This window comes from Tubulanus polymorphus, chromosome 11, assembly GCF_964204645.1.
Source record: "Tubulanus polymorphus chromosome 11, tnTubPoly1.2, whole genome shotgun sequence".
Taxonomy (NCBI): Eukaryota; Metazoa; Nemertea; class Palaeonemertea; order Tubulaniformes; family Tubulanidae; genus Tubulanus; species Tubulanus polymorphus.
The window spans coordinates 12,606,428-12,623,637 of record NC_134035.1 but is presented as its reverse complement, the minus strand read 5'-3'; the positions used below and the strand labels follow the sequence as shown (position 1 = coordinate 12,623,637).

Here is a 17,210-nt window from a genome sequence, read left to right as displayed (position 1 = left end):
TGTAATTGTGGCATTTTTTTTTCACTGAGTGTTTTTATAACCTGCTCTGAAGCGTATCGAAATACGGAAGCTTCGACGTAATCTTTGAATCATTGATTGTATCGGGTATAGATATTCTGCAGTAACCTGTCAGGCGAGTGAAAGCGTTCACGTCGCATTTGTCTCCAGATGATGATGGATTTAAGTCCAAAGTCGCTTAAATCTCTTTAAACTCTTAAACCATCGAAATATCTTTGCTGTAGCGGCGCGAGTGAGTCTTCTATCATAACCTTAATGGGATTTTATTTTTAGCCGTTGTCGAAATGAATTCGATTTCGCTTTTCGAGTCTCGCCTCCTTCCTACACACTGTACAAACAGTTTATCGGAGCGTCTCTCTCATTCTGACGTCACACGGCGATTCCAAATCTTAAACGCATACAAATCACACTACGTCGGTCAAGGTCACGAGATTTATCGTCGATCGTATTTTGTCCGCGCCTGATCTTTCGCAATACGACATTGAGCCAAATACACATATATAATCATTCTAGTCTATGGTTCTATTGGCCTAATGGTTAGCATGGTCACCTTGTGACGTTAAAATACAACTCAATATTAGAATTGTTCGTAATTTTATCACTGTTTTCCTTGCATCATAAATATCTAGGTGAGACTGTGGTAAAGTAACCATAAATTGAATTGAATTTGGTTTACGTCTACGAGGTCCGGGTTCGATTCCCGGATGCTGCATATCGTGAGTTAAACCTGGTGTCAAATCGGTACACTTGTCTCATTTGCAGATGAGTAATTCGCCATCTGTTTCATTAGTATTGATTCTAAAAAGTAAATGGATAACTGGATAACTGGATAACTGGATAACCTACGGATGATCATCATTGAAAAGGGACATAAACATGAGTATCAAAATGTCCTCCGTCTGTAAGAAGAATATTTAAAAATAGATATTAACGCGTATCAAGACCCATAAAGTTGCGCGCGTTATCAGCAGTTATTTAATGTTATCTTGACCGCAACACCATCCCTTAATGTCAGCAATAAACAGAGCGACATTCACAAATCTCAGTCGATTGGATCCGATTTAGATTTGTCGCTGGACGGAAAGTGTGTCTAAGATTATCTATTGATAGACTGCAGCTTCTGTGATGCGGTCTCGGGACGTGGACACATATAACGCGACTAAGCACGGGACAATCTAGGATGTGGAAAGCGACTGTTTTGGTTATATTGACCGAACTGAAGCAAATAGCCATAACGACCGCCATTGCAAGGGCGGATCTAGGGTTTATTTTCTGGGTGTCAGGATCGCTACCGTGTGATTGAAAGTGATCTTCAAAACCTGAATCCAACTCCACAATAACTCGGAGTTAAGATTACGATCAATGCTTGTTACAACGCTGCTATCCTGATTAATGCCACTGATCACAAAACACCAACATTTTTGACGAATTTGCGCAACCCAATTCGTATTCAACGGTCCCAGCAGCGGCATTATGAATGACTTTGACTGTAGTTGATTTTTGATGATTTTTTCAAGCCGTAACTCACAACTGTGGAACTAGATTCAGCACATTTTGATACTTATCATCTCGGAAATCGCATATTATTTTCTGATATATTTCTTGAAAACTTTCTAACGCTACTATCAGTCTTTTGACTGTCGAAATGACGCGTGTGAAGATGTACAACGTCAACGTGACGTCCACGTGTGACATCCACACACCTTTAAGAGGCCCCATTTACCAGTGTTAACTACTCGTCTGGGTCTGAGGTTGGTTTTTACCGATCAGGTATAGAGGACCCGTAGGGAGGGTCATACACACGCACTGTCTGGTGCTTCCGATACCATATTCAAAAAGCGTTGTGAAAAAAATTCAGCGAAAAAATACGTCTTAGGCAATTGAAGAAAAATATTACAGATAATTAAGTCTTAAGATGTACGGCGTGTTTTCGTCAGGGCATTCGTAGGAATGAATATCCGTCGGTTTAATGCCACAAGTGGTTCTATATAATTTGGATGACGCAAGTTCCCAACTGAATTCGGTAGAATCAGCTTTATCAGCGCGACCTGAGATGGACAGTCAAGATACGACGGCATCTCGGCGGGGTTTGTGCTAACAAAAAACGCACGTGGTTTACATACGTGGCTGTTAGGTTCTGCCTGGATTTTTCTGATAACCGCATCCCACAGGACAGCGAACAGCAGTTTATGTATTATTCCCGTTAGATTATGGAGCGCGTGGAAACCGGTGTGACAGTTCACCGCAAATCTGAAAAACGGCTTATTTATATATCTACGTGCGTTTATATGTATCGTACTGGAAATATTCAAGACCCTATTCCGCAGTCTTGAGTTCAGATTTGACTGCTTGGAAATGAACTAAACCAAACACTGTTGAACAGTGTCCTGAACTTAAATTCTGGAATTAGTTCGAAAATTCTCGGATAAGTTTAACTATAAAACGTTAAGATAATTTCATTTCTCGGTTAAGCAATTTCGACTCGGGTTAAAACAATTGGAAATTAACTAAAATTTTAATTCCAGAGTCAATTTGGAAACTGATTCCAGGATCAGGTTACACATTTTGACAGTTTTTGACTCTGAGTTAAAATTAGTTCATTTTCAATGTTTTAACTCTATCAAATCTTAACTCCAAACTGTGGAACTAGATCCTTGATTTCATTTTTAGATCGATATGTAGTGACGCGCTCGTGTAGGATTAAGAATTTTCAAGTGTGGCAACTGGAAATCTCTTGATGAGCGGTATTTCTAATAGCTATCTTACTCAATGGTTGAAGAATCATTTGAAAAGTGAAGTTATTTAGCGGTTTTTAATTTTCGTCACCCACGCGCGGTATAGAAGAGCTCTGTGAAATTCTATCTAATGAAGTTATTAACGATTCGAAATACTCGAGATTCAATCGTTCAAAATCGAATAAAAAATTCACTCGAATTTCGGTGAGTTCAACTCGAATCAATTTCATTTTACGGTTTGAAATTGAAGAAGGCGGTTTGAATTTCAGTTGTCGTCGGTTTTTAAGTATTGCTCGGTCCTTCGACAAGAACCGCGAGTCGAATGAGCTACAACTAGAAATGTCAGCAGTTTCTTTCATGGGAATTATTGTTAAAATGCAGTGATAAATTTAACAAATGGATTAATTAAGAGTCGAATCAAACTCACACAACTATGGAACTCGATCCACAGTCAAATTAAACTCACACAACTGTGGAAATGGATCCAGAGTCAAATCAAACCCACGTATCTGGTGGAACTGGGTCTAGAGCGAAATTAAACTCACACAACTGTGGAACTGGATCCAGAGTCAAATTAAACTCATAACTGTGGAACTGGACCCAGAGACAAATTAAACATACAGAATTGCAGAACTCGGTCCACAAACCTGGTAAGATTTAACTGATGTGGAAATGGAAGAAGTTATAAATGAGAAACAAGACAATACTAAATCGGGAATGCTGGGCAGGTGCTTGCTAAATGAGGGGGTACAAGAACTCAACTATCCGCGTCTAGACTGGTGGGCGCGCACAACGCAATCATTCGTAACCAGACAAAATGATAATCTGTACATGAAAAGAATGTCGGTCGTGAATTAAATATGAACCGACGATAACGCTTAAGTAAAGTCATTTGTTGAAACGACGACGAAGACAAATCGTGTGATAATAAGATGTGTCGCGCTGCCTTTGTTCTACGTCGTATGTCGTATATCGTAAATCGTATATCGTATAACGTATATTGACTGCAATGAGTAATTTCAGAACGATTTAGATCGATTAGATTTCACAAAGACATTTCCATGTTTGACCGACTGAAACGATTCTGGAATTCATTCAAAAATTATTCAAACTTAGTCAAACCATTTCGTAAAAACAGACCCAAAGTTACATTTATGGATTTTGGCGTTCATTTTGTAATCAATTATATTTCACGACTCTTTTCTTTCTTTCTTTTTTACAAATTTAGACAATTACTTTTGAGATGATGTGCACTACATCATCAATATATCGGGGCTAGACTGGTTGCCGGCCAATTCAATTCAATTATCGATATATTCAGCACGCAAATAACTTACGTTGATCCGTGAAATTGATATTCATTTTCAAATGTTACATGATATTGAAATAAAAGCTAACGAAGAAAAATGTAACAGGATCCGACTTGATATAATGTACCGGTAATTCATATCGTCGTATTATTCATAATCCTAAACAATATATAATATGTGCTATTGCTCAAAGCGTCAATGAACTTTCTAGTTAGTTTTCTCGTTTAGTTAACAACTCTCTGAGAGGGCTGTGACTCCTCGCGCCACGTACGCGATACGACAGCGACAATAAAAAGTAGCCGCGTCCAGCGTTTGAATTTTATATTAGTTGCGCGCATTGCCGGCTGTCATACGGAGTCATGGTTCATCTTTCCGTCGATCGCGACAGCTCTAGACAACTGTTAAACCGATAAACCGCGCCACAACGATATCAAAACCGAACTGTACGACGCGCCGGGATTACGAGTTTCTTAACCCCATAAATAATAACGGGTTTTCTGCCGCCCGCTTTAAACAGAAACCACACGACCATGATAAACTTCGATGAATTTTCAGGTAGACTAACTTGGGGGATATATGTGTCAGTCATACTTTGAGTCCGGGTCCGGTTTTTAGACGTTAGTCCGGATGATCGAGTCCGGAGTACGAGTCCGGCTTGTATACGTTAGTCCGCCGTGTGACTTTGTTAGTGCGGATCCGGCTTAAGACGTTAGTCGGCCGTCTTTGCGTAGACCGCTAGACATCAAGCTGCTTACAAATCAATTCACTTAATAAGATATATCGAAACCGCTAACAAATCTCAGACAGAGTGAGATCAGAAAACCGGTATTCTTCTAACCAGTTCGTCCTTCCTCACTCTCCGCATATATCGATAAATGTACACCTTACCTAAACCGGAACTTCATTAAGTGACGGCGGTTTATAAACGTCCTTCAGCGAAACGTGGTCTGTGTGAAGTGTCATTTTAGAAAGCAAAAATTCATTAGGAATTCGTCATGTCGTTTCATTTCCGTGCGCCGGCGCACCTAACAGGTTTTTCTATCAGTCCGGTTCGTATCGGATTCTATTTTTTCCTATTTCGTAATTGAAACTGTTTCGGCTGCTTTTGTTGAGATATATATATATATATATATATATATATATATATATATATATATATATATATATATATATATATATATATATATATATATATATATATATATATATATATATATATATATATATATATATATATATATATATATATATATATATATAGATAGATAGATAGATACACGTATAAACATAAACATACGATCGGTGTGAATTTAGCCATGCGAAACCTTGATTTTCATCATCAATGTTCTCGGCCTCTAGAGCACCTCGGTTTCCCCGCACAACCGTGGCTTATACGAACAACTTCCCCAACGCGTTCTGCAGCGCGCACTTAACACTAGCATGACGACATCACTTTGGTGTTAATTTCGCCACTGTTTTTCTTAAATTTCTATTTTGTGTTAAATGCTTTTGAAGCAGTTCACGGAGTAAAAGGCTTTTTGAATTGAAAAGCGAGTGCTATATTACCATTATAACTATGACTGTTATATCATGTTGAAATTCGTGGATGAAAAATTGTCATTCGGTTAAACATCAATTAAAAACAACGTTTTAAAACGTAAAGTTTCGAAGAATTAGCTCAATAAGAGATAATTTGGCATCGGCAGTTATGCAATAGTTGATTTAAAGATTCGATAATCCACGAAATCAATCCCGTCAGATTTCGATGGTTTTTGATTTTTTTTCTTTGGTCCTGTCCACAAGCTTCAACGAGATTACTGAGGATTTGAATATTTTACTAGTGCAGTATTAGTTAAAGAACAACACATTTCGATAGAGAAATCTCTTTTCAATATTGACTGCAGCAACGTACCCGTTTCGTATTTGACCGTCGGGTTTGGAATGTGTTGCGTGTGCGTTAAATTTAAGAATATTGAATCGCGCCTCAACGATGACGGATTTCAGGGCCTCGGGTATCATCACATCTGTGCAATACTCGGCGTATTCTCATTCCCTCGTGTTTGAATCTAGTAAAATCGCCTTCGGGAAACGACAGCGCCGACTCGCTCTCTCGCTCGCTCGTTCGCTCGTCGCCGATCGACAAAACCAAGATATCTGGTGAATTTCTTAAGACAACACGATACCGAACATGTTTCGACTAGATGCAATCCGTAAATGGACAACGACGGATGCGACGTCATCAATGATCGATGAATCATTCAACAACGTTTTACAGGAAAACTACGAAATTCATTCGTTAGAAATAGTTTAATCATGGACAATGAAACGATTTAGAGCCAGTAGTTTAATTGCGAGTACCGCTCGACGTCTTTGCGCTCAGAATCTATATATTTCACGTGTATATGCGTTATACGTGTGATGAGAAACAAGGGATTTATATGTAGGATAGGCTTAAGCACCTTGTAAATAGTAGAAACGTTATGAATGGCGCTTACCAAAAACGGGAGAAAGGTCAAAGGTCAATATCACGGGGGGAGGGGTTGGATGGTTGCAAAAGTCGCAAATGCTGGTCCTCAAAATGACTTCAGAGTTGAGGAGAGAATCCCACAATGATAATAAAAAGTCCGAAAATGAAACTTCGAGATAGTAGTTTATTCAACGTTTCGACTATATCCTAATAGTCATCTTCAGGAATAATTATTCCTGAAGATGACTATTAGGATATAGTCGAAACGTTGAATAAACTACTATCTCGAAGTTTCATTTTCGGACTTTTTATTATCATTGTGGGATTCTCTCCTCATCGCGTCAACACGGATATTGTGTTTTACCTATCGTGACTTCAGAGTTGTAATGGTGACGTATAATGCGTATCATACACGCGACAATTCATTCTTGTTGTACCCGATTAAAGTTTTAATCGTATAATGAACTATGCGTTTTTATGTTAATTAGTTATCGCGCTGATAGATCTCAATTTAATCGGTTTAGAGAATATTCTTAAAAGCGAAATATCCAGCACAGTAGAGACTGCCGCGATCACGAATGTACTGTCGGTTTTAATTAGCACTTTCTTGGCAGAAAATTACATTTATCTTAATTCATGAATTCTTGTAATTTGAATAAAAAATTATACCGTAATAAATCTTACTTTTTAAAAAACCTATATATGATATATTTTATGTCAAATTTTACGTTATTTTAATGGAATTCGAGTAATGTTTCGAATCCCCCGGATGAAGAGTAACTCGCGCGCTGCGTCGCTTCTTTACTAAAGATTCATTTATTATACAAATTAGCAAATAGAATTTTACAAGTAGAAAGTGCGAAACTGCCTTTACGTTTAGCGTGTACAAAGAAATCGTTCCTATTTCAAAATCGAATCAACGTTTTGCGCAAGAAATCGCGAATTTCACTCGCGACAATGAGATCTTTTAAACTAATTGAGATCGACGTTAAAATTCTCGCTTTATACGATGAGAAATCTATTCATCGATTTGAGAATGATCTCTACGCGGAATCATCATCCAGCCCTAATGAATCCCGTCGATGTATGGCGAGCAAGCGCCGGGCCACGTGATCTGTCATAACGCTAAATCACGGCGCCGGAATGTAGTGCGACCTTTTCGTATTCACCCACGCGTGCCACATCATCGTTTGACTTTACGCAACTCGATTCTGAAGATGAATATTTATTTTTCAATCGGTAGAAGAGAATATTACGTAGTTATAAGGTTTAATTTCCGCGGTTCGTAATTTATAGATAGAACTGTAATTTTTGGCCGTCAATAGGAATCGCTGTTAATTATTTACTTTATTCCGTTTGCGTCTGAAGGCCAAAATGACGCCCAAAAGCGAAATATAGTGTTTCATTAGTGGAAAAGCTTCTGTAATTTCCGACCGACCATACATCTATATCTGTAATTCCATATCCGATTAAAAAAAGAACAATTTCAAAATTACAATTATCCCGGGTTATCATTTGTAATATGTCGGTGAATGATATGCTGGACCCAGTTTCAATTTGAACGTAGGTTTTGACACTCCATTTGAGTAGTTGAAATAAAATGATTCTTCGATCAAACTGAAGCGACCACTCTGGACGCTGGCCCTCCTGATATTCATTGATTTTAGAATTGTGTTGAAAATATTTCAGAATCTTTTTGAATTGCATCTTTTTCGACGAGATATGAACTCTTAAAATGTCGATTCACGCCTCCAATTAGGTATATAAGATCTGTTTGACGGACATAGCGCGCATCCACTTGGCATCGAATGCGGTTACACGCGACCACTCGAAGATCGTCTGATTGCCGATTGATTTCATCATCGTCGCTTCGTCTCCGTCATTAAACGGAAAATGCAAACATTCTCGACGAAACGTTGACTCGATATTAAGCTGTCGATCTTTCGATTGCCTTTTATATTTACATTAGAACTTAACGCGTGACAAATAATACAGACGCCGTCGGCTAGGAGCGATCCGTGAAAACTAAACAAAGCACTCACACCGAGTAATTAAAATACACCACAGGTTTATTACCTCTGAACTCATAATTGTCGTTAACGCGAAATTACTCGCTCAAAGTACACGTAACCTGCTCTTCTTAATATACGAAAGGTCACGTCGTCAACTTATCAATAATGCGATGAGGCTTCTTACCTGGAAAATAAACCTTTTATAAAACCTTACGAAACCTTAGGTTAGAAAGTCAGTCGACCCTTCTTGGGCCATTTGCACAGTATCTGGTTTATGTCTCCGAGTGGAAATCAGTTAATTTCTAATGATTTACGTCAGATTTTAAACAAAGGTAGGGGGTAGCGATCGTGGCTTAGAAAGAAGACCAGTTTAAGACCAATCTTAGTTCTGAGAGTCAATCTTACATCTTCGGATTCAGATCGTTCACATTCACGACCACTTTTGGACATTATATCAAAACTGTTCAGGGCCTTAGAATTTTAGCGTTTCACACCCCTCAAACCGCTGAGCGCCACGCAGGGTGTATACTATCAGCAGTTTTGAGGTGCCTTTCCTGATTAAAGGGAGGGACACCAGTGAAGAAAGAAGACCAGTTTAAGACCATCTTAGTTCTATAGTCAATCTTACATCTTCGGATTCAGATCGATCAGATTCCACTTTTTCACATTACATCAACTGTACAGGATCTAGAATTATAACGTTTCACATGCCTCAAACTCACTCAGAGTGTATTATCAGCAGTTTTCAGCTGGCTTTTTCCCGATTAAAAGGAGATACACCTTCGACTAAGAAACTCTGACACCACCGGTATTCGAACCTAAGCATTGACGAAAACGGCTCATTTTGAATCACTCAGTCGCGCTTGTTATTTCAATACGTGCGTAAAAACCAAACAACCAAAACCGGGGAAAAGATTTATGGGGTAAATGAACTGTTTTCTGATGTATTGGTTAATAAGCGAGGCGTTACAGCAGAGATCGGCGTTGCATTCGACTCCTAATTAAGACTGGAACCGCGCACGAAAAAGGTTGTCATATTTTCGTTGTCGGGTATCGCGGCGTGTTGAGAGAGTATAAACTACCCGCAACAGACGATAAGAAAATCGGGTCGGAGGTCAAACACAGATAGGAAACAATATTGAGACATTGTCAGCGCGATGACTGAACGTGCATTATTACATTAGCATAAAATCAAAATTGTTTTTCTTCAGTTTCGCATCGATATTATTGATTCGAAAAATGCACATTCCCTGGGTGCGCGGTGCGGGTGTGATGAGTGCGTTGTGAATTCATGAATCCGTGAAAAACTCCTGAAGCGATAACAATATAAACCTCGTTTTCTAATGAGTATAAACAGTTTATTGAAACCAGTAAACGTTTTTCGCGGGATCACATCCCCTTATCGGGTGAAATACATATGAATCAAATTAATTAAACTACCACATTTAGATACGCTAGGTTTTCAAGTGTTCAATAACAAGTTAATAATTTAAACCTATTTAGATATAAATGACGAGCTATTTCGATTTGTTCGTTTAGTGAGTGCCGTCAGGCTTTAAATATGGCCTCCCTGCCTTATAATATTTTATAATGAAAAGCTTTTGTCAAAATTTCTCACTATACATATCATCGTGGATGGTGTCTACTACACGCGTCCGGTTAGTAACCACATGCGTGTACATAGTAACCGCGTGACGTCACTGGCGTATCGACGTTAGCTTCGAGTGGACCGGAAGTACGCGCGGAATGGCCGATTTCCGGTAGATTTTACGACTCGGTTGTAAATGAATAAAATGCTCGATTTGTAACCGGAATTTCTCACTCGAGCTGGGCATGGTTTTAGTTAACAATTATTGATGCGCACTTTCACTAACTGTCGGTAATTATTTATCAAATCAACAGTAAGACGACAAACCTCTTAATTGTGATTGACAGCTGAAACGTCCTATTTGCGTTCACGCCAATGCACTGGCTGACACTGACCAAATTTGTCCCGATCAGTAGTATCGGACCAGGCCCGTGTCAAATTTCAGCACAGGTCAAATTATTTTGCGTGTGACTGTGTATTGGCTCTGAAAGTGACTGACCTCACTTGCCACAGCTTCGTATTGTTAGCATTTTAGCAACGAGTCAGTGATTAACCTGCGAACGCGCTCTCAAATTAGGCCCAGGCTAAATTCGACTGTGGTCTGGTTCTCCAGCCAGCTTGACCCGGCTCGAATCGTCTCCTCGTGCTCGCGGTTCGACTATAACGTTTATCAGTGGTATTTAGTTTTTAATGAAAACTCTGTGGTTTTCGCTTCATTAAAGTTCGACATTGATCATGATTAATTAAAGCTAATAACTACAACACTACTGTTCTACTCACCGAGGCGACCATAGAATTTAAATCGACTTTTACACAAGCAACTCGTGCGCTTAAACGATAAGCTACAATTAACCGCTTTAAATCATTTGAATTTCAATCTTAACTCATTAAAATGGAAACCTTCCTTACATTCATAAAAATCCCTCAAAAGTTTATAGAAAACGTAAATATTTCGGTGCCGCCCTTCTTTGGTCTAAAAGTCGTAATGAAGAAACGGCTTGTTAACACCCGAAATAATTCGATTTTTAATCAACTTTTAGTTCAGTTACAATTGTGGGATTTTTTAACGTTTTTCATTACTACATCCCGGATATAATGGTTTCTAGTTATTTTTCTTTAGATTTCGACGCATATCTTGCTTTATATAGATTTTGTTGAAAATAAGATAACGAATTTGACGATGTTTTCCTTAGTTTTTAAATGAAATAAGAATCCCACAATGTTGATGAAATGCTGGGATTTCTTTATTCAGTCTGACGATAGGATTGAGACAATGTATCGAACTGTGTGAGTTTTATTTTAGATAGAGAATATATTTAGACTTTAATTAGATAGACAGCAATTTTTACCAGACGAAATAAGAACCTTATCCTTGGATTAGGTTTGTTATACGATCAATTCTTATCGAAATCGTGAATTCTCTTTTAATCGTTATTACGCCCACCGCCCTAATTACTTCACAAATGCGTCTTGTATTGATTCAGAGGTACATAGCAACCATACACTTTAAGAAAATCACATGGTGTAAGGTAAGGTGATAAGGTGTCTCAGTAAAATTCAGACGCGTTACAGTCGGTGAAGCCCAAACCTTGCAATTATTACAATTAGTTTATTGCTCCACAAAATTTACATTTGCACAGAGCAAAAAAAAACAGGTTCATACATTTTACACGTATCCATGCAGTTTACAGAATTCATACAAACACGGTTTAAATGAAAAGAAATACACGAATACTTATCAATCAACAATAGCTTAAGGCGGGCATTGAACAGTACATATTTAATATGAGTTAGAGAAACTTTGATCCTTGCTGTATAAAGCGAGACAGGTTACAGAGCTGTTTGCCCTTAGAATTTAATAATTGTATCAGTTTGAAGGCACTTGGTCTTATTCTAAAATATGGTTTAATGAACCGGGTGCGAAGATTCTGAAGGAAAGGGCATTCTAGAACAAAGTGGTACTCATCCCCAATGACTCTCATATTACATAGATTACATATTCGCTCTTCCGGGGGTACGGTTATATCTTCCTATTTCGACAAAGACACCATACGTCAACCGCGATACTTAATAGGTCATTCAATATCCATTTCATCAAACTTTGTAAAACTAGTACACTACCGCAATCTGTATGCATGTTTGTGTTCTGTATGATGTACACGTTACTCGCGTGGTGCAAACGAAACTGAATTAGGAAGGTATAGAAGTTTGCCGTTTGTCCGTAGTTTGTGTAATGAAAATGAAGTAGAGTCTGAATTACATTTCCTTTGTGAATGTAACGCATATCATGGTTTAACAAAATGACCTATACAACAAAATTGACGATGTACTAACTGTTGATGTAACATCCCTTTCAAGTACCGAGAGGTAGTAACTCAAATTCTAACTAATTGTTAAATAATCAAATATGTTTGCATCTATATTGAAAGGGCGTCCTTACGACGTAACGGTAACATGCCATGAATATGTTATATTTGTATAAAAGCTTGTCTCTTGTACGCCTTTTATAGCCTTACTTTACTTGTAACGATTGTCTCAGAAGATTATCGGTTTGGGGGCGAATTGATTTGGTTCAACGACGCGAATAAAAACTCAACAAATTGGTACACCAGGGCCAATTGGAATTTTATTGAAGGTCGTTGATATGGAAGGAGTTTTAGCCGAGCGAATGACGTTTCATTCAGTTCACAGACCAATCAACCATAATATTCTATTCTCCGGGAAGAACGTGCCGAAACGGTCGCAGTCCTTTCCGATCGAAAAGTGTGAATTTCGCAGACGAGAGACGATTATCATGACACCCAGAAACCAAACGAGTCGGAAACAAATGATTCTAACGAGACCCTGTGATAACTGTGTTTTAAAAGTGTCTGTTCGTTGCCGCAGCACATGCGCCGTATAAAGTTAAACTTTTCATTACCATAAGTAGACCAAAGACACCTGGGACCTTTTTCAACTTCAACCCCGGGTCACAAAGAAGACTCTCCTGAATCGATGATGAAATGAACCGATGAGAAGAAATTAGGAAATGACCCTTTTCGTGAAACTAGACCCAATTGCCAGTTCCACATCGAAGACCATTTTTGTTCTATAATCAATCTAACAACTTAATACCATTCTTAGGATGTAAGACCACTTTTGGACAACCGGGCCTCGGGGTTGATGTAGTTGAATTGAGTTAACCCACTATCACCGAATAAACCCACTCATCGAGGAGGAAAAATATGTTACCAGTTTGACTGTGGTTTAACATGATTTTTTTTAAATGGTAGCTGTAGCTTTCTGCGGCGTTTATCATTGTCAAGAGATATTGATATCAGTGCAGTCGAGTGAAGATTAACGGCTTCACAGACACTAAGTACCCGACACCTTATAATAATGATAAGAACGCATATATGGCTGTTACGGCCATGTTGGATATAATCAACATGTTTTTGTCAATTGGTCAGATAATTACAGATGCTGATAGCTAGTCTGGTCTGTTCGTGACAATGAGAAGGATTGCTACCATGCAGAGAGATAGGTATTAACGTTCGTTTGATGTATAGTACCTGTTGTCAGACCACAGACCGTCAGTTCCCGCTACGATTACTAGATTGATACAAAGATTTTCCCGATGTCATAGCTAGATCAAATAGGGACGCGTCGCGCCCGTCCAGCAGAGTGAAAAGATGTTGGAAAATAGGTTCCGGAAAAGGAACTGCTTTCGAGTTCAAATTGAGCGCTGAATTCTTTACACCTTTTTTTTCCGAAGTTCAAGTCATCACGGGGAAGAAGGGAATCTTCCGGATTATCCCTGCATATCCCTTAGGAATATTTCGAACTTTGCACGAGATGAAATTTAAGCTGAAAATAGCGTTTTGCGCTGTGACAGTTTTCAGTAGGCAGGTGTGGTATTAAATTCTACATAAAACCTACAAGTTCTTACGTCAAAGACGGACGAATTGTTTGATATTCATAGATACAGTGAACAGTCACGGAATTCAGTCATATACCCATGTATACATTTAACCCTCACTCAGGCATCACAGACGAGTAGTTACTCATTTCAACTACATAAATCTCATAAATCCTCTATTACAATACGCAGAGCACAAACTCTCTTACGCGCTATATAGCGACTTGATAGAATGAGAAGAGCCGGTGACAAGATCTTAATAAAAACCAGTAAGACGGCTCGAAGATTAAGTGCACCCACTTACATCGCTGCCGCCGTAACGAAATTGAAAGGGCTCTTTTTCGACAGAGGTTTTCAGTAAACGTGCGTCAATTAATAGGCAATTATACGTCGAATGTTGTTGCATGTATATGTACATTGTATCGCTCTATAAAACGATGGTAAAATGCTGTTTATTTCTCTGTTAATTCCGGACTTCCGTAATATACACTGGTTTCCAACAGTCTGGAATTACCGCAATTCACTTACGAATACGCAAACGCGTATTTATGTGAGCGACGCTTTTTTTCTTGTTAATATCGATAAAAGCAAAATAATTTCTCAGCTTTAGTTGCGATAGATATGAAAGCGTTGAATTATTTACAGTTGCTAATGTTCAATTTAGGCGGCATCCCCGTGTTCTTATATGCGCCATTAACGAAATGACCTCCGAACATATATTTTGGAAAATGCCGCCCACGAGTTCATGCCACACTTTTACGAAAAGTTTCTAGCAACGAAAGCACGAATTTGATGACTGGAAATATCAATGCAAATACAAAGCAATGCTTTGATATCGGAACATCGTTAAACGAGCGCTGATTGATACAGAGTGACGTCAAGGGGTGTGAGGTGTTGCGTTCAATCACTGGTATTCAACAGCGGTTACAGGCGAGACAACCTAATACTAATGCATCCGTAATAACTGACTGTAAAATCATCGCCGATTCGTGCATTTTATGAAAAGAAAAAAACTTTTTCGCATCGAAGTTTCTTTCTGAAAGTTAGTTCTAGTTTTCTAAGGGCGGGTCGAGTAATCGGTATTTTTTTCTCGATTGTCAGCTGATGTATAAAAAGAAAAATAAGGTCTGAAATGTTTCCTTGAGCTAGTTGGTTATTTCGACTTTTGACAAAATCCTAATAGGAATACTGAATACCATGGAAATGTAAAAGTGCTGAATAAACTACGAACTCAAGGATACATTTCGGACTTCATTTTTAATTCTTATTCTGGGATTTTATCTTGGCGACACGATTCAGGATGTTTCATCAATGGTTATTGTCAATCATTTATCATTAATCACTACGTTATTAGTTATTAGTTAATCATTAGTTATCTGCCTGAGAGACCAATTTAAAATTGCCGAAATACCCCGGCTAAAATCTGGATTTCGAATGCGTGAAAATCTCGTCGAATCTCATCTGGCGATGAAACGGGTGAAATGATGCGTCAGGCTCTAACGAGATTACGACGGAAAAGATGAAAATCAATTTGTTCTTGAAATTCTACGATAATGACATTGGAAATAAAGTCATTAATTGTTTCAGAATTTCTGACGACGAATTTTGGCTTCGAGCTACGATACTCGATTAGTATAAACTGAAAAGATGCGCACTCCATCTCAATAATACCGCACCTAATCATTTATAATTACGTAGTAATTAATTCTAACATATACCGATTTCGATATAGACAATCGACTGTTTTAATTATCCTGCGAAATCTTACGACGAAAAACCTCAATTTTCCTTTTCTTCAGTTACAAACTTCATGACTCGGTTCGACAGTTCTTGGCTGAACCCAAAATTCTTTGTTACGTAAGACCCCGGCAGGTGTGCCGGGTTTGTAAGGGAACAAATCAAAATCAATCGATTAGGTAAAGAAGAGCGACATTTTCCTATTTCAAGATCAAAAGCATGATGAAAAAAAGATTGACTTCAATCTATTTTTGTTTGAACCTTACGGTCAAACTTCAAGCAATGAAATGTCGAACTGGGTCCATATCGTTATGAAAACATATAGCAAGTTTGTATTTACGGTTTTGTATAACGTTGCTTTTCAATCAAAATCGATCTCGTTAAAGATTTTTACAAAACGAATTTCAGAAAGTATGACATATACACCTACCTGATAGATATAAAATGGTCGTTACAGCTAAAGCTAGTCGGAATTTCGAAGGTAACATGTTCTGTTGTTGTTGTTTTTTCGTTATCACAGATTCTTTGGATAGTCCTCGTAAATGGCTTTCGTCGGTTACGTTTTTACCACCAGTTTCTCGAAGAATTAAGTTGCTAAGATTTGAAACGGTTTCTTCTCGCTGTTGTCTTGAGAGTTAGAGTAAAGTTTATGACGATGATATAAACCGCTGCTAGTGTTTGTGTGTCTGCGTCAGGCGTTTGTTCTCTTCCGACTTGCTACTTGTAATCACGCAGCCGATCTGAGTGCAATGCGACTCTGTATCTAACCACTCTTTCACACCACGCCTCCATTCTGTATCAACTGCGCATGGGCCGCACGTCTCTGGCCAATCAAAGTCGAAATGTCACCGTTTTCAATTAAGCCTATATTTGCTAGTGCTGTCTCTCTGCGTCCTGTTCGTCGTGGGCGAGTTGAAAGCATTTCGTAGATTGCGACGATATAGAAATGATTTGCGAATCATATTTTGTAGGGCGGTAGTCTTTTGTGAAACTTGAGTAAACTGCAATACAATTTGCTTATCTTATGCAACCGTGATATCTGAAATATGAATTCTCTCTTTAAAAAGGTAAATCGATCAAATATAAAACATTGGAAAAAAGACAACAGAATTCAAACTATGAGAAACGGCTCCGAATCGGTCATTGATCTGTTCGGCTTTCGGGGATAGAATCGACGTATTTCTATACTTTTCAATTTCAATTGAATCAAATATGCATCTTTTAGCTTGCTCGCTGGGCGACGGGTTGAATGTGGCACGGTACTGGTCATTACACTATAGATCGTGATTAGTTGGATCTACGAGCAATTATCTAATTGCTCGTAGGTTGAACCCAACAGGTTATAGCGATCGCCCCAGTCGAGGAGCCGCCGTAAGGTGCAGCCATCCATGGCATGTTACCCCACGATATGCTTGATCGTTTGAACTCACTGCGCCAGTTTATTC

The 17,210-nt window shown here is 38.5% G+C and overlaps 1 protein-coding gene across 1 annotated transcript in view; it reads right to left on the bottom strand.

Annotated features, from left to right (window-relative positions):
• LOC141912583 (uncharacterized) overlaps positions 1-16,480 on the bottom strand; it is a 33,400-nt gene extending 16,920 nt beyond the window's left edge. The window contains exon 1 of the mRNA XM_074803872.1: positions 16,196-16,480. Within this exon, the coding sequence (XP_074659973.1) occupies positions 16,196-16,253 (58 nt within the window). The 5' untranslated portion in view covers positions 16,254-16,480. The remainder of the gene's footprint in view (positions 1-16,195) is intronic.
• Positions 16,481-17,210: the final 730 nt, after the last annotated feature.